Genomic DNA, 18390 nt, shown 5'->3' on the forward strand with positions numbered 1-18390 from the left:
CCCAGGGAAAGTGTGTAGTTTGTGCAAAGAAGTACAGCACTGTAATCCCAGACTGGTAGAATACTGCATATGGGGTTTTAGCATTATGGGGCAGTGGAGGAATGAAACTCTAACCTATTTATAACTGGAAAATGGTTTTAAAAAGATTAAACTTTACTGAATCATCCTAAAGTGTGGTTTCCCACTGCTGAAAAGCAAACCATTTTGCAGCTGATGAAGAATTGTCCAGCCCTAGCAATGCAGTGAGAGTTTTCCTTTCCCCCAAAAATGATTCAGAGACATAGGGAAAAGACACATGAGACCTTCCTACAGAGAAACCCCCTGCAGGCACAGACCTGGAAATGCCAGCAACAGCACTTACAGAGTTGCAGAATAAAGACATTCACTTGCCATATCCTTCACCTCTCCTCTGAGTTGAAGTAGGAAAATGGCATTCAACATAATGCCATAAACTTTTGTTTATCTCATATAACAGATGTCCCTATCCCCATGTTACCTATTTTATGTCAGTGGTTGGTCACTAAAACAAAAGGCAACTGTAAGAGTGTCATACATCACACGGTTAATAAAATCACTTGACTGACCCAAGGGATTTGTTGATATTGACATTTCAGTCTCATTTTTCAGATCAGAATACAACCCCAGTAATTAATAAATTGTGTCAATCTGAAAAATAAAGTGAATAGCATAAAACTGACTAGAACCTTTATCTGCCAGCTATATTCTTATCAGCATGCGAATCAAAAATTCCATTTTCTTCAGGAAAAAAATCACCTTTATTCTCTCCAGCTTCTCCCGTGGAATCCTTCCATACAACATCAGTGTCATCAAAGCTTTCTGAAAAGATGTGAAGGCACATTAGCAGTGTACAGAAGTAGCTCCATTTTTTAAAATTTAAATAAATTACAAACAGAGTTAAAAGTTCATTACATAAAAACAACTCAAAATTCAGAAAGTAAATAAAATTTTAAAAACATTCATTAAAAGTTTTTTAGCAGAGTATTTTAAAAATACAAGTTATTCAGAAATTGCATGTAAATAAATGTTTGGCAACTGCCTTGGCTTGGGTAAACAGTTCTGTGCTAATCAAGCTAATAAAAATGTATTTTTTCAATAACTATTTTATTAATAATTTCTCAGATTATGAAAATAATGACAAAAATGCCAAAATTTTCCACTCTATTGTTCTACTCTGATGTAAAAGAATGAGGATGTGTTTTGCATCTGTTTTTTTCTATGCTAGAGAGAGTTTTACAGCTGTGTTGACCCAGTACAGTCCAACATTGCCATCAGCAGAGACAGAGCCCTGCTTTGCTAACTACTGAAAAGAGTTCTAAGTTATTGCTAGAAACATGAAACACAATCAAAGATATTTTAACTGAATGACAGTAAGACAATACCATTCTTCTGAAAATCAAATAGTTTTACCATGACATGACTTCCCATCTCCTTGAAGATTATTTGGGCATGGACCACAATAGTAAGAACCAAAAGTATTGAAACAAAATACTCCAGGGAAGCAAGGACTGGATGCACATTCATCTACATCCTCTTGACAATTTTTACCTGTATTGAAATACAGATTTAAATTTTCTTTATAATATTGTGTCACTAGACTTTGATGGTGCATATAAAAGTACAATGTATGCAAGTGCTGAGAAAAAAAAAGTGCAACCATTCATTTCAGCACATCTAATAAGAACAGCTGATAAGGTTTGCTATTCACATTTTTCCTCTCATATCAAGCATTTTGCTTATTGTAGAATATGGAGAAGATGGGCTGTGGGGACTACATGCTTATCTGCAGGAGGAATCTCCTGTGTTTCCCTGAGTTGATGAATTTACCTTTGCAGAGGGAAACAATGCAAATTAGCTTTCCCAATGAACTAAAATAAACAACTATTATATTCATGCAAGAAAAATCTTGATGTATATCATATATCTGTATCACAAGACCATAAAGTTTCTTCATAACACTACATAACTTACAACAGTAAGTTATTTACAGCGAAAAATTTAAAAAGGAATATTTTACACATAAAATTAAAAACTCCTATTTATCACTAAACATGATAAATGCATGGAAATAAAGCAGCAATTTACCTTGAAGTTCATGTGGACATTCACAGTAATAGCTGTTTATTCCATCCACACATCTGCCAATACCACACTGGTTAAGTTTACAGTCATCAGTATTCACTTGACAGAGATCACCTTCAAATCCAGTCACACACACACAAAGATATCTTCCACTTCCAGGTGGGAAATTAATGTTTGTCACACATGAGCCATTATTTAGGCAATCACATGATTTTACACTGACCTACAAGACATGCCCAATAAGACAGTTTTCTTTTTTTTAATGAACTAGTAATGAGTTCTGAAAATAGATAACTTAGGTGTCTTATTAGTAAATATCATTTTACTATAATATCCATTACCTCTATTTCTACCTTGGTCGTTGCATTGCAGTCATCCGTCAAAGAAAATGTTAATTTGTGGACATTCATTGACGCAGCTTTCCATGAAAGGAGACCTGATGGGGAAAGACTGGCACCTTCTGGACCAGAATGCAATGTGAAATGAATAGCAGAGCCCTCTGGATCTGAAGCCAAAAATTGATATAAAAAATCTTCTCCATAAAATGTCTGTAGCATACCCTGAAAAGTTTCAAGCACTGGAGGCTGGTTACCTGTAACAAAGGAGATATTTTCCTCCTCTAAGGAAAAGTTGCAATACACTTATAGAAATTAAAAGGAACATATCTTTCTATTAAAGAAATCCCACATACTTATTTCTCTAAAAATTCTAATGTCATTTGAGTGGCATAGGAAAAACACTTGATATTTTCAATGCTAGCCAGTGACTGCTGCCAGCAAGAATCCACCCACTGCGGCAAAAACCATGAAGGAAGAAGAAGGTGTAACCAGTCTCAGCTGCTAAACTCCCTCATTTCTAACATCATTCTCCTTGCAGAAAGAGGTTGTGCTCCTTAGATTTGGAGTGTTGCCTCTGGTTCTCATTCTTGTCTCATTTCTGACTGTGGCTGTATTGAATTCCAGTCCATACCATGGCTATAACATGGAAATCCACTGACTCCCTCTCTGCTGGATGAGTTTCATTTCATTCCTTCTATTCACATCACATCCTTTTAGAACAGTTATATCTGCCTTGGCTTTCACTACAAGTTTGAACTGGGATGACATTCACCAGGACAGGCACCAGAAGTCCCATTCAGACAGGACCTTTCCTAATCAAGGCAGAGTCTTGAGTTCATGAGTCTTTCACCCATGAAGACACTGATATGATGGTTGCATTTGTGCTGTTATAGGCTGGGGTTGGCAGGACAGGCTGGAAGGCTAATATGAAAGCTCCAAGAAACATTCCATTCGGTGAAGGGACCAAGTTGATGAGGATATCCAAAGACTGATATCTGCACCAAAAGAGCTACAACTTCTATGTTGGAACTTTGTACTACAGAGAAGGAAAATGAAAAATTTAGACTTAAGTTTTCCCTTCATAGTATGGTTTCTAACTGGACTGGAGTACAGCAGCCTTAGATGTACTTAGATTTAGGCAATGTATCTATGCCATCAACGTAAATGGTGCCCAGATATTAAGTGTCTAATAAATAGGACATGTCATTTAATTTAATTTGGGAACTCCACTTGTTTGCCATCAGAATAATTTGTTGAAAAATACCTGTTACACCTGTATGTTGAAGACAAATATATATGGGTGTAGCTGCGTTAAATATCAAGACTCCAAAGTAATAATTAGACTGAAAGTTGTTAATCTTCATTAGTTCTTTGTAATTGCTACAGCAGAAGAGTTAGGGAAAGTAAATTAAAATATTACAGATATGGTCTGGATACAACAACATAATTTTTAGAAACTAATAGAAATGTCAAAACACTTACCTAGTTAAACTTAAAACATCACTATTACATAAATTTAGAAACTTCACAGATTTTTGACTATTTGGTATTAAAAAATAACTATTTAGAACTTACTTTCAACAACTGACCAAGTTAACTTTGATAAGTCAGGTCTGCACAGTAAGCAAGGGCTGGTTGGATTTGTGTCTCCTTCACCATAACAGAGTCCATCTATGTTGCATGTTTTCTCCTTTCAGAGAAATGAAAATGCGATTCATTAATGGTTTCGGTTATCAAACTGGCTATGAATTTGTAAGTATCAAATAAAATCTGATCATTCTGCACTTCTATTAAACAACTAAGCTTGGTTTTAAATCTAAACAACTGATAGCAAGTTAGGTTTTACTTGGTAATTACATGAAGAACTTTTGGTTTGATTTTTTATGTTTAAAATTGCCTCACCCCAGCTTCTCTTTCTATGCACTGATAATCCCTGTTGGAAACAAGAACAGGTATGTTTTGCTAATTTTCTAGACTTTTTTTCAGCCTAAAAAATTGCATACTTTCATAATAGAGAGTAGTGAAACACATACCTTTAACATACATAACCCAGATTCTTGTGGTTCACATATCTGACAGGCTCCATCATACAATATCATTGTTTTAGAGTTGCTATAAACAAATCCATCATTAGAAACCTGCAAGGTGAGCCATAAAAATTGATTAACTGATACAGGTATTGATAGACCCACCTGGTCTGCAAGCATGAGCTTCCATTCATTAACAGACACCCACGTGCAGGTGTCTAAACCCTCACAAAAATCATCAGAAATCTAATCAAATCTGCCAAGGAGTCTAGGCACATGTCAGTATGTAAGGTAAATTGAATTGTGTGTAGGCTCTATTGACCTTATTGACTCCATCTATATGAGAGCTCCAATATCTGCTCACAGGGATTTGTACATGTGGCTGAGCTCAACTCAGTTCTACCAAAGACGAATCGAAGGTCATTTGAAATACTCTAGGATAACTACTTGGCCTTTAACTTCTGCTCTTGAAAAATGTGTGTCTCTGCAGGCCCTAGCTGTATCTACCAGTACCCTTGCAGGACAACACTGTCAAACAATACTTGACACTTAAGTTTAGGTGACAAGACTGAGACCTCAAGTTAAGCAAGCTGACTTCTCCCTTTAGTACCATTAAATAAAGGATAATATCTACGTGATGTATTTTCATCTTAATAGGAATATTTGTAAGTAAATATTTGAAATTTCTGAGAGTACCTTTATTTGCCATCTGGTAATAGGTCTGTCATCAACCATATCCATGACATCAGACTGCTGACCATCACTTGGTAACTGGCATTCAACAGTCCTGGCATTTTGGAAGGCAGCTGGCATAGTTAGAGTTTCTCCGGGAATCCATTGTCTATCACTATACTGAATGTTAAGACAGAAAATTTGTTTTTCACTGAAATACATCACAAAAACATTTTTACCAAAGAAAACTCCCCATGCATTGCACAGTGTTTGAACCAGTCTAATGTGCCTGGATTAGAATGCAGTGGCAAATATTACATGACAGTATTTGCACACTCAGATTTTTACCTAATCCTGCTACTGTGGAGGAGCAGGCAGAGAAGTCTGTCCTGATGCACGGCCCTCTGGCACTGCATTGCCAAGGACAAACAGCCCTCCCAGCCGGAAGGGAACAGGAGGGTGAAGCAGTGGGTGATCCTCAAACACACTGATCTGACGTGCAAGTGCCTCTGCTCCCATGCCAGGACAGGCTTTAGTCAAAGGAGCAGATGAGGGTTTTGGCAGGGCTCAGGAATCATTCTGGGCGCTGGGGCAATACTGGCAGTTGGCCATTTAGCCCTTGTACGAGCCAAGAGGTTGTTCAATGGAACAAGACACCATTGACTTTTATTGACACTCATAGACCTTCCTTCTAAACTGCTGCGAGGACAGAGCATCTAAGGATCCTTCTTGAGAGCTCAAGATAACAGAATAAGGATGGTAATACTATTTGACTGAAGCATTGATGTGGAAGTAGGGTTATGCATATGGAATCCAGGCCGACTAAGAATGAAGAAAACAGCAAGTAAAAAGGATTTTGAGCTTGAGTAGTTTTTACTGAGCTTGCATATTTTTAGTTACTGGAACCAATCAAAACATTTAATCAATCTGAATCTTCACATGAAGAGTCATCTGTGACAAAGGCCTTGCCTTTTTTTTTTTTTTAGCAGAAAAAGGAACACTTTTGCTAAAAAGACGTATGTGTTGCTTCTGTTCTGGCCACTCATTTTTTTTCTTTCACCCTATACTCATTTAATAAATTAACAGCAAAGGTAAATATAAAAGCTAAATATTTCTAAACATGTAATTTTGAGTACATTTAGTACTGTAACTTTTGAAATGTGATACTGTCTACTTCTTCAGAAGTCTTTTGTTACTAGCTGGAGACAAGTTCAGATATTTTTTTCAGAAACAGTTTAACCTTTCAAAAAACCAATTAAAAAGCCTTCAGATCTGTAAGCATTCTAGCTCATAAGTTTCATGGAAACTAGGGTTCAATGTAAAACAGAAGGAAATAAAACTGTATTTTTGTTTTGCAGAGATTAAACATACTCTTAGCCTTTACCTTTAAATTCTCTATCTCTGTAATCACAGGTTCCTGGCCATTTCCTACCCAGACCTGTATCATATATCTACCCTAAACTGGATAAGATAGCCCATGAACAATAGATTTGATTTAACATTTCAAAAGTGAAAATACTGAAATCAAAAAGAAATTCTAAATTCTGTCAACATGCCTTTTCTACAAAATTTTGATCATTTAAATTCAATCTCAAAATACGTGCAGTTCTATACTGTTGCAACTTCGCTGACATTTCCTTAAATTAACTATTTCTCCAGCCAGAAAAAATAAAAAACAGTACCCCAAACTTCCTTTCTTTTGTATTCTCAAGGAAAAAATTCACAGCTTTCTCCTCAATTGCAGTTAACAGCAGTAAAATGGCTCTTGTCAGTGAGAAGATCATCATTAAAAGTGACTAATTAGGAAGTTTTTGTGTTGGGAGCCAAATACAGCATCACCAAGACAGATTTCACAATATCTTGCCATGAGTTAAAACTGAGACATTTCAAACTGTGATAAGTGAACTCCCAATAACTGTCTTACTGGAAGCTTGGTCCAAAAGTCTTTTAATATAAGGGGAGCATAAACCTACTCTCGACAATCATTTCAAGCCAACTTGAGTGGATATATGTTGAGTTTAAGAAAAATCTACAACCAGCCTTGCCTAATCTGTCAAAATAAATTCAGCATCTGCTGGAAATAGCTAAGGAAAACTATTGTCTCAGGAACCCATTGAATGGCTCCCCTTTTGCCAGCTCTCACCCCTTCCATCATCACACCAATAAATTACAGTTTTACTTTTAGGTTTCTTGTTCTCATATCTAACATGACATAAAAACTTGTATGCTGACCATTTATTCCAGGCTACAACTTGTAAATTCCTTATATATTTACCTTGATTTTTTTTTTAAGAATGAGCAACAACAGTCTCTCCACACAAATTCCCCTTAAGTTTACAGTGAAACATTTTTTAATCTCCTGTTCAAACCTGAGATGTATCATTAAATTCCCATGGTATTCTACCTCTGGGAAATGGACAATGTATCAAAAATGCCTTTATCTTTTCTTAATAGATTTATTATGTTTATAAAAGGCTATTTCAAGCATTAGATTTGAGACAGAAATCTAGTAATGGCTTTAACCTTGCTGTCCTTTTTCAAAGAAGTGGTACTTCAATTCCTCTCCATAAGCACTTAAAAATACAACGATGTGCTGGTTGTTACTAATAGGGCTGCCCTTGCCCTCTTCTGATGGATAGCTGCTGTGTGCTGTTATCTCCCTCCCAGCTGCTGAACATTCCCATTATGTTTTGTATTTCTCTTATCATGGAGGAAATGGCAATCTTGCAAAGTCTTGAGTGTTTGCTGCAAAGTGCTGAGTGCCTCTGCTTTTAGCTTCCACTAAACCATTGGGCTGTGCCCACGTCAATGAATAATATCCTGACATTTTGTCCCTTGTTCTCTAGGAAGTTTAAAATGCAATTGTCACTATTCAGGGAGACCTACTTGCAATTTGATGATTTCACATTTCAGGTTCAATGAGTCCCTGAAGCCATGTCCAAACACTCTCACAGATGTGCAGTCATACTGTCGGATATTGCACAGCCCAGCATTCTCCAGCTCTGTAATTTCTGGAGCCTGGTCTTGGAAGCAGAGATTAGACAATAAATGCTAGTATGAGAACTCATTCATATGCATTTACATTATGCAGTATGTTTATTTTTCTATCCAACCATGAAAATTATGTAAAGAAGAAAATCTGAGACCAGCTGAAAGGAAGCATAAACAGAAAGACTTTATATTGTTACACTGAAACTTTAAATTTAAAGCTAGGTTTCTGTCTTCTCTTGGAATCTCAGTATTAGGAAGCAGAGAAATTTCAACTGGTAACAAATGCATGTGAATACATGTTTTGATTTCTCAACTATGGCTCTTTACATCAGACTTCCAGAATAAAACTGAAATGAAACTAAGGCCTTAGAAATAGGAACTGGAAAGGAGGCATTTATGCAATAATTTATATAGGGATTATTTTTTATTAAAAACTAAAAACTACAAAAAAAAGAAAAGGAAATTATTTCAGGATATAAAATGACAGATCAGAACACTCAAAAGCAGTTTTTATGAGGCAAAACCATCTTATTCCTCTTGAAGTCAAATATTTCTTATTATTCTATTCTCTCTTTCTCTATTTGTTCTTAAGTAAGTCATTAAAACAAAAACATGATTGCAAATCAAAATATTTACAGGTTTTATGGAGTTCTGACTTCAGTAGTACTGTTCATATTTTTCCAGTGTAATTGTTCAACTGAATTTTTAGTGAATATCTTACCTACTGAAAATGAAACAAACCCTGCCCAGCACTATTTGTTACAGCTCTTTTTTCTTCTGCTCCCATCCCATCTAACAGCTTACAGAGATGTAACATCACCGAAGACAAAAACATCCCACTGAGATTTAATAAGCTATCACATAAACTATAAAAAACTAAGGGAGTGATGAATGTGGCATATTTTCCCTGAAGGAGACAGCATGTGGAAACATTGACAGTCTCTTGGGGCTATGCAATGCATGGCAAAGTGACTGTTTTAATCTGACCTATTAGAAACTAAGCTTATGTTTTGGCCTTGGAAACAAGAAGGTTGAATGCAAAATAATTACAGCTGTAGTAAACTGTAACTAAACAATTGAGAACTCTTGCCCATGTACAAAAGCAGGGGAGAAAGGGTGCAAAACAAAAAATACACTTTGCACAAACACTGAGAACATTATTGAAGTAAATGTGATTTCCCCCCACTTACCAGACAGTATGCTGCAGTCATATGAGCTGTAGCCCTGAAAACATGCACAGCCCCATTCTGTACATTCTCCATTACCACTGCAGAGACTGGGACACTTCAGAGCAGTAAGCAGGCTCTCTACTGACTCTTCAAGTTCCTCTGGGCTGTAATTTATTTCTTCTAAAATTCTTTTCTCACATTCATTCTCCAGCAGAGCTAAGGAAGCTTCTGCCCAGCTGAGGTCATCTTTCAGCAGCAGATCTTGAAGGCACATATCGACGGCATCCCCTGTCCGGCGGCCAAGGAGGGCACCACAGGACCTTGCTATGCTGGAATTAGCTATTGCCTGCTGGCACAGGAACAGAGCACTAGATTCAGTAAGGCCTGAAGGGGTGGGCCAAGAAGGAAGGAGCTTTTCGTCTGTGTCAGTGGCATGGTCCTCTGGGAAAAAATAACTATATCCCTCTAAATCTGTTTGGCTGAGACTTTGGAAGACAAATACTGGATGGTATTCATAATAATTCTGGCGTTTCCCTCTACTTGTAGCAGATTGAGTTTTGTGAAAATGACTGCTGTAATAGTGAGAATTTCTCCTAATGTCTAAGCTTGAACTTCCCTCTCTTTCTGTACCAGTATTTCCCTCTGAGGTGGTAGTAGGAAGTGAGTTTAATAGTGATGCTTTGTGAAGTTTGGTTTGATTATTCTGCCTCTGCAGAAGCATAGATGAATCCATTTCATGTGCAGATGAACGTTTCTTTAAGCCCCTGACAAGATCAGCAGGACCAAGATACTCAGCAGTGACATCCAGTCCTGGTATCAAAGAAAGAAATCTACTATTTTCACTTTCTTTACAAGCCAGAGGTTCTGACTGAGTAACTGTCTCCAGATTGTTTGCTGGTTGGTGTAATCCAGCATCTTCAAGTGTACAGTCACAGAAGAACATTTTTCTAGAAGATGTTAGCAAAGCAGGTGTCTTGTCAAACAAGCTCTCCCCTGGTAAAATCCTAGTGAGGAAAGGAAAAGGTGAAACTGTATAATCTTAACTATTTTCTTTGTGTTACTAAAGTATGAACTTTTTTTTGTTCTTTGTTGTTTCATACTTCTACAGCATAAGTCTGCATCACACAGTTATATTTAAACACCAGTTAAAACACAAAACCTCAAGAGTAACTTACAAAAGAATTGAAATGAGTGGATATTTACTGTACACCTTGGTGCTTTGTTCCAAACCTAATCAAACTAATCTTACATCATAGTGCTTAAATACTTACTTCGCAATTCAGTTAAAATTTTCTCTTAAATTAATTATAGAATGTAATCATGACATTCTAATATCAAAAACATATCTAATATCAAACGCATTTTTATTTTATTTTGACAAGTTTTTAAGAGTGTGAAGGAAAGGGAGAACCAAAAATGGTGGCATTTGATTCATCCACAGAAGCATTTTTTTACCTCCATTCCTTAATAAAAGAAAAAGGAATATTAGCATGGTTTGGGATTTCTATGCCACTTGCAGTGTGATAGTCATTCTCTGCATTTCCATCAAAGGTGCCACAGAGTCCCACTGTATGTCTGTAATCTGAACTGGGTGCCCTAAGCGTTAGGCTCATCCCCCATTCACTCACATCAGCACGAACAAAAGCTCCAGAAGAAAACAAAACCTAAAATGAGATTGAAGATAGCCTCATGAGAAACTTGCTTTTTCATTTTACCTATTCTGTAAGCAATTATTTACCACTTACTGTAACTTTTCTTCCTAGGTAGGATTCAGTGATTCTGACATTGCTTCCTGTTGTGTCTCTGTTTATTACAGATAAGTGTGGCTGTGATTCATGGAGCTGACCACTGCACATGTCAAATGCAATTATATCACTTCCTTCCTTAGCAACAAAGCCACAGTTGCAGGACGCTGGGTAGTGAAGACTTCCACAGTCCCACTGGCGAACATGAACTTCAAAATCTCGAGATGTACTCTTATAGAGAACAAATGTTCCTGTTTTAAAATTGTCATAGACTCTGGAATCAAAAGAATAGCACATGATATCGCTTTGGTTGTGAAATAACAGTATCACTACATGTCAACAACTCTATTTTCAAGCAGATTTCTATCATTTGGTGAACATTGATACTGAAACTCCTTTTCCCAAATCAGAAAAAACACTTCAGCTCACAGAGCAAAACACATCTTTATCCTGAGCAAATGCCATCATATCTTCCTCTGAGCAGCTCTAAATTGAAAAAAAAATCTTATTTTTACAGCAGAAAAGAAGGATCATGAGTGGAATATACGTAGACAATGGCTGTGAATGGAAACAGAAGCATGAAGCTACTGAAGCTACTGCTATTTTTTGATTCTAACAGTGTATATGGAGGGCATTTCTCAAGCTTTGTGTGTCTACAATGGTACACCTATGCAGCAAGAGCAATAAGATGCATAGCAGTGTGCATGTGGGGGCAGCTGCTGAAAACTGCACAAGTACCCTTGACAAAATGATTTAGAAAGTCACATCATTTTAAGAAGGTCTGCTTTATTAAGATGGAAATGGGGAGTGCTTATTCCCAATGATCATTTAAGATGAAAACCATAAATAGCAACTTGCTTTTTTTCCTTAGGGTTAGCCATCTGTCCCCTGAAGCAAAGTTAAAATAGCCAAATTAATGATTCAGCAGTAAAAATAGAAAAAAAAAAGAGAAAGAAAACCTCCAAACTTTTGCTGTAAGTTTAATAGCCTCTTGGCTATAAATGGCATTTGACAGTTGATTGTAGCCTGTCAATCTGCTCTGTGTATAATGGAGCAGCAGACAAACTGCAGATGGCTGCACTACTGGGACTGCATTGGATTGTCCATAATTCAGTAGGTAATTTGTTTCCTCAGTGTGTAAAATAAAGTAGCAACATAATTTATCCTTCAAAAAGAAAGTTCCTTCTCTGCAGCATCATGCTTACAGACAGATCACATTGCAGTAAAACACTGCTTCATGAGAAAGCTTGATCACAATGCATCCATTGTTACAATGCCCAGTTAAGACATCCCTAAAACTTCTACTGAAGGAGAAACTGCAAGATTAGGATAAGCCCATTGACTTTACTAGTAGTAGTAGTCAAAGTTCTTTTTTTGAAAAACAACTTTTATTTTCCCTTCTGTTATCATGTGTGGGTTGAACATCCTTTTTTGGAGGCAGCATATCCTCGCCTTTCTCACCCTGCTGCTTCTGAAATGCGCTTCTGCTGAACAAAGAACATAAAACTCCCAGGTGTGGAGCCCATGTTAGTTCAGGCATCCTTTGTGAATCAGAAATATCTCATAGCAAAGAAGCACACCAAAATCAGCTGTGGCTACAAAAGCTGTTTTCATTTCAAAATCCTTTTTGGCCAGTGATGTGCAAGTGACAGCAGTCAATAAGTTGCTTTCAATGCCACTAATAAATGCAGCAAAATGCTACACAGACAGCAGACAGCTTCTAGTAATTTGATCCTTACAAGGATTCTGATACTGACACACAGAAATAGGGAAACATTTTTGCATTAGAAGTTTTCTTTACTCAATCATTTTATCACGGTTCATATTTAATGTATGAACATTTCCATTTTTTGCAGTCAACAGACTCTACAGTTACCACTCCTCTTATCCATTTGCTTCATTCACTTGCCACAACCCCAAGACTTGCCTTTAGAAATGGAAATATTACAAATCTCATCATGACTGGCAAGATTTTACCAACTGAAGCACATTAATCCTTATTGTCAAAAAAAAAATTGTCAACCACTCAGTGCAATTGCAGGAAACTACAGCTTACTTGTATCACCAGCACAGATTTAGAATAAATATAGAGATAATTAAAGAAACAGAACACACTCTCCAAAACCCACCCAAAAATACTCCCAACACACTTGAAATTAACGACAGCAAGCCAGTAATTACCTTCCATCAAAAGTAATTACATGAGGGTCAGTAAATGAGTAACAGTAGGCAGTGGGTAGATCCTTAACTGTAATCTTCAAAACAAAGGAAAAAAAATAAAACATGTTAGGTTAGGAAATAAATGCACTTAGCTACATTATTTGTGATAGTAGTTTACATTCCAATAAGTATATTATATTTTTAATCAATCTTAGTAGTTACTTCAATATTAAAATGTATGACAAAATATTCAAATGAGAACACAGAATTTCAAGGAAAAACAAAGCACTTAAAAATTTTGGTGTGACTCAGCAAGTCACAACTGAAATAAAAGCTTCACTAACACCAGCCACACTTCTGGACAGTTTACAGATCTTAACACAAGGATTTTCAACCTGTGTGCTTTCTGGAACATAGCCATTCCACAGGAAATTCTCACTGGATACAGGTTTGACTGCAATTCTGGTAATCCTGTCTCCATCCTGCATGAAGTCTGTCACAGCACTGAAATAAATTACAGCTTGACTACAGATTCCATCATTGCAGGATTTCTGGAGAAGATCCACATGACAAGAAGAAAGAGCCAAGTTTAGACCTAACTGCTCTTTACCTGTTTTAAAGAAAATATATCATTAGTGAGTTCCTTCTCTAAGTAAGTCACATTCTCCATACTACATATGGAGATACTAACTAATGTAGATACTAACTTATTTACACACACTTTCATAAATTAAAATAATTATGCATTTTTCTTGGATTTGGTTTGGTCATGCAAAAAACCTCCTATCTACCTCTTCATATACACACCCGAGAAAATGTTTTTGCATTCCCCAGTTTGACAGGCAAATGGAAATCATGATAGGCTTGATAATATGAAAAAAAAAAAAAAGGTTGTCTGCATAGGCAAGGCTCCTGGTTCACAGGATTTGTGCTTGAGAAAATATTACAGAAAATGTCTATAAGAGTAAAAAATGATGACTTCATGACTGCATATATAATACTTGCAATGCAACACATACACAAAATTACCTGAATTATAAACTTTATAAGTATTACAGTATTATATTCAAGTTAAAGAATGTAGCTCTGATATCAATGTCTACCAGAACACCTGCAAACTTCAACAAGTATTTTTTTCATATTTTGCAGCAGCATCAGACTCTGAATACTTCAACATTTTAGAAAGTATTTTACAGTGTAACCACTTCTCTGAAGAAGGAAACCAGCACAGTATTTATAAAAAAATATACAAAAATAAATATACAAAATGTAACAAAATCAGGGTAATACTTACCTTCATCAACACTGTATAATGTTAATGAGATTTTGCAGTCACTTTTTAGCTGGCTAAATTCAGGACAAGGAATAGGAATGCTACTTTCTATCGTCAGTCTGTATTCCTTCCCATCTTCTGATATATTGTATGTTTCTGGATGTATCTAGCACAGAAGAAATTGTGCTTAAAATGCAATCTTTGTGAGTAAACTGCAGCACTGCTTCCTAATCAGCTAGGAGTGCTTATTTACATGGGCTGAGGAGCAGCAGCATAATGAGGAGAAGATGCAGACACAGCAGCCACAGTCTTGAAGAGGTGAGTAAAGGGACAAGGATAAGGAAAAGGCAAGAAAAAGGGTTAGCTAGAAAGCAGGGAGTTAGCAAACCACATCTTCACCACAAAAATAAGTAACACTTGGAATCTAAGATTAGAACAGCTGTGTGTAGTGTCAAAGTGGACAGTGAGTGGGTGAGTGGAAGGCAGTGGGAAGCTACCTAGTGTGGGAGGTAGGAAGTGGGAAGCTACCTAGAGGTGACAATTCCAAAAGAATTTGGAAGCACCATATTTCTCCTAGGATTCCTCTCTGCAAGCTTGCAATATGGATCTCTGAAAATCTCTAATCAGAAACTCAATTAGAGATAGTAACAGGGGCCTCAGCGAGGTAGGGTGGGTGGGGTCCTGAACGCAGTCTCACAGGGAAACAGAGAGAGCACATTGCCTCCTTGCAGGGTACACTGCAGAACTGAGAGAAATCTGGGCCCTGATCCCACAGGAACAGGCTCAGGCTAAGTCAGTAGGACTATACCCAATATGTAATTATTGACATGCAGTCTGTCCTGCCAGGACTGGGATCCCATTCTTGGCCAGCAAACAGGCCCCTATAGCTCTATCCACAGCAGGAACTAAAACTAGTTTGGTGCTTGGCCTCTGACCAGGCAGTACAGCACAGCCCACCTCCCAGCTACCCCTCTCCAAGCCCAGACCAGGCTGGCTCAGGCTGTGCCCCCAGACTTTATGAGCACAGCACCAGTTGGCTCCAGTGCTGGAAACCTGTGTGTGGTTTGCACGGTGTGTGCAAGGTGCCAACTCAGCCTTCCTGCACCTTGAGTACCTGGGAGCACAAAAACCACTGTGACTCTTGCTTTTGGACAAATTTAAGTCCACCTCAGCTGACAACAGGCTCAATTAATTCACAGTTTATACATTTTAAGTGTTTTCTAGTCAGAAGACTGACTGCTGTAGCAATACTCAAAAATTCCTACCACATCATGTTTTTACAAAGTTACCTCAATTCCAGCAAAAAATTCCTTGCTCTCAACTGAAGAACTTTGTATATCTGGCTTCTCCATGAAAAAAGAAGAGCTGCTACAGTAGACCTGTAGGGTAAAAGCAGAATAAAATAATATATTTTTGGTATGAAGTGGTCACATGAAGACAAAACTTTGCCATCATGGTCAGTTCAATGATTCATCATGGCCAGTCTTCTGGTTGCACCACAAGGTACCAGTTGCCACTGGTAAAAGGTAAATACTCCTAAAGAAAAGAAGCAGAAACAGACTGAGCATCCTAGGACCTTTTCCTGGCATATTCTACCAGTGGTGCAGAGATATATTCAACTAATGGCTGCACACAAATCATATTCAATGAATACCTTAAAAATCTTTTCCGGAGCATTTCTACAACTAATGACATCTATGAAAATGTATTTTACACTTGTTTACAAGTTATTCACTACTTTTTTTTGTATTTCATAGCTTTTGCTTTTTAATTTTATTTAGTGACCATCAGATCTTAGATTATATTTTTCCTGATGTTATAGACCTGGATAATCTTCTTCAGGATGAGGAATTCAGTTTGACTTCCCTCCACTAAACCAGTTTCATGCTACAAGACACTGTAATTTTGCTTTGGTTTGGTGTTTGTTTTGGCATTTGTTTTTATTTTGCTGTATCCATTTTGAGATGTGTTGACCATATATGCAGTATTTCTGATCCTGAAAAAAAAAGTGATTCATAGCAGCAGGAGATAGCTTATGATGGTGCCTTTCCTTTTGACTGTCACCAAGCCAACACTGTCAGGCAAGTCTTCACAACGTCTCCAAATGATTTTCAGGGAATAAAAATTGCTATTTCTGTCTATAAGCCATCCAGGCAGCCTGGCTTTGCCTTGAACATACATATGCATGCCAACCATGTTTTGTTTTTTGTTTTATTTTCTCCAGGAAAAATTAACCTCTATTTTGGTATATATAGGTGAAAGATGTATTGATTTTCCAATGCTTAGGCTTCTCAAAGTTACCATGAGACCCTAAGTCTTCATTCTGGTACAACGGAAGGTAAGGCATCACACTGCTTTTGACGGCATAGATTAAAACAGAAATCCTAGACACAAACCCACGTCCAGAGAAAAATATACATCTAATGAATCAACAACACAGCTTTCCACAACCTCTGGCTCTTACAGCCTCTCACTGAGATGCAGCTGTATCCAAAAATCTTCTTAATTTACATTATTTGAATAAAAAAATCTTCCTGGAGGGACACTGCACCGCATTGAGACAATTAGTCTCAAAATCTCAGAGGCAGTGGTAGTTACATTTCTGAGATATTTACATATCCATATAGGCAGCTGGTATGAGTAAGTAGAGGCAGTAGGCTGCTGCCAAGAAAAATTATACAGGAAGGTGCTGGACCCCTCTCTAGAAACTGTTAGGGTCTACTGAGCCATATTTACAAATACACAAAGAAATAATAATAATAATGTTTTAACATACTCTGTCTCCAAGTCTGACATTTATCCCATCAAGTTCTAGAAGTGAGAAGGTATGAACCGCTGTTTCATGTGTAAGTTCTTCTTTCACACCTTCAGGAGAAAGTCTTGACCAGGTGACAATGAATCCAACAGAGCTGTTAGCAAAAGGAATGCCAAAGGTACACCTTAGGTAGATGCTGCCTTCGATCATCTCTGCTACAACTTCAGGAACAGATGGAAGTGGTGGTGGCACAGCTGGAGATGATGTAGGAGCCAGGTTACCTGGTGAAACAGAAGTGTGGTCTGTGCTTTTTATTCTGCACAATATCAGTATTGGATACAATGGCATTGACATATTTTTTGCCAAATAATACACTAGTAATATTTACCTTTTTTATATGTGGAAATGCTACATAATTTCTTAAGAGAATCAAAGAAAAATATGTATCTTCCTGCTAATAATTATTAAATTGAGAGAAAACTCTCTATGAGCTTTTGATTACATTCTAGACAACAGGAAGGTGCTAAAGAGGGAAAAAAACTCAATCCAAATAAATCTAAACCAAAAACATAAACAAGAGAAGAAAATGCAATTAATTATTTTACCAGGCAGGAGAGAGCAACATGCAAGGGAATGTGCCTTACAACAAGAAGAATAATTTCACTATTTATGAAGAAAGTGGGGAAAAGAAAAAGAAAAAAGGAAAAAGAAAAAGGCTATTTAGAAAGAAACAGAAAAAGTAACAACATAACTCATAGATTCCTCTTATATTTTACTCCTGAAGAATCATTCAGCATCATTACAGTTACATTTTGACACCTATTCAAAATATTCTGAGAAAGAATTTTTGTAATCCAAGTTTGTCTGAAATTACCTCCAAACTGCTCATTCTGCCACAAACCAAGCAATACTGTTGATAACATGAACATGTTTTTATTCAAGTCAGAATATCACTAAGTGCTGACATTATTGGGTCACAGATGCACAGAAAATCTGGAAAATCAAAACAAAATACTCACTGTTACAGACGCCTTCAATTTCCATTCCCTCGGGATCACAGGTCTTTGGCCTTGCATCTGAAACAACTATACAGTGTTTTTACATTGTATATTCACATACAGAATATGAACAGCAGTGCTCTTATAGACCAAATGTCACAA

The 18390-nt window shown here is 37.0% G+C and overlaps 1 protein-coding gene across 1 annotated transcript in view; it reads right to left on the bottom strand.

The window, feature by feature from the left end:
- Positions 1 to 18390, bottom strand: part of VWDE (von Willebrand factor D and EGF domains) — a 36887-nt gene that overhangs the window by 8945 nt on the left and 9552 nt on the right. Inside the window, exons 4-20 of the mRNA XM_064703303.1 lie at positions 18250 to 18315; positions 17252 to 17511; positions 15765 to 15854; positions 14497 to 14641; positions 13598 to 13812; positions 13224 to 13297; positions 11043 to 11316; positions 10753 to 10961; positions 9319 to 10301; positions 8024 to 8160; positions 5162 to 5317; positions 4472 to 4576; positions 4014 to 4128; positions 2442 to 2692; positions 2104 to 2323; positions 1429 to 1566; positions 775 to 837 (exon numbers count right to left, since the gene is read on the bottom strand). Of these exons, the coding sequence (XP_064559373.1) occupies positions 775 to 837; positions 1429 to 1566; positions 2104 to 2323; positions 2442 to 2692; positions 4014 to 4128; positions 4472 to 4576; positions 5162 to 5317; positions 8024 to 8160; positions 9319 to 10301; positions 10753 to 10961; positions 11043 to 11316; positions 13224 to 13297; positions 13598 to 13812; positions 14497 to 14641; positions 15765 to 15854; positions 17252 to 17511; positions 18250 to 18315 (3501 nt within the window). The remainder of the gene's footprint in view (positions 1 to 774; positions 838 to 1428; positions 1567 to 2103; positions 2324 to 2441; positions 2693 to 4013; positions 4129 to 4471; positions 4577 to 5161; positions 5318 to 8023; positions 8161 to 9318; positions 10302 to 10752; positions 10962 to 11042; positions 11317 to 13223; positions 13298 to 13597; positions 13813 to 14496; positions 14642 to 15764; positions 15855 to 17251; positions 17512 to 18249; positions 18316 to 18390) is intronic.

Source organism: Zonotrichia leucophrys, chromosome 2, assembly GCF_028769735.1.
Source record: "Zonotrichia leucophrys gambelii isolate GWCS_2022_RI chromosome 2, RI_Zleu_2.0, whole genome shotgun sequence".
In the NCBI taxonomy this organism is placed as follows: domain Eukaryota; kingdom Metazoa; phylum Chordata; class Aves; order Passeriformes; family Passerellidae; genus Zonotrichia; species Zonotrichia leucophrys.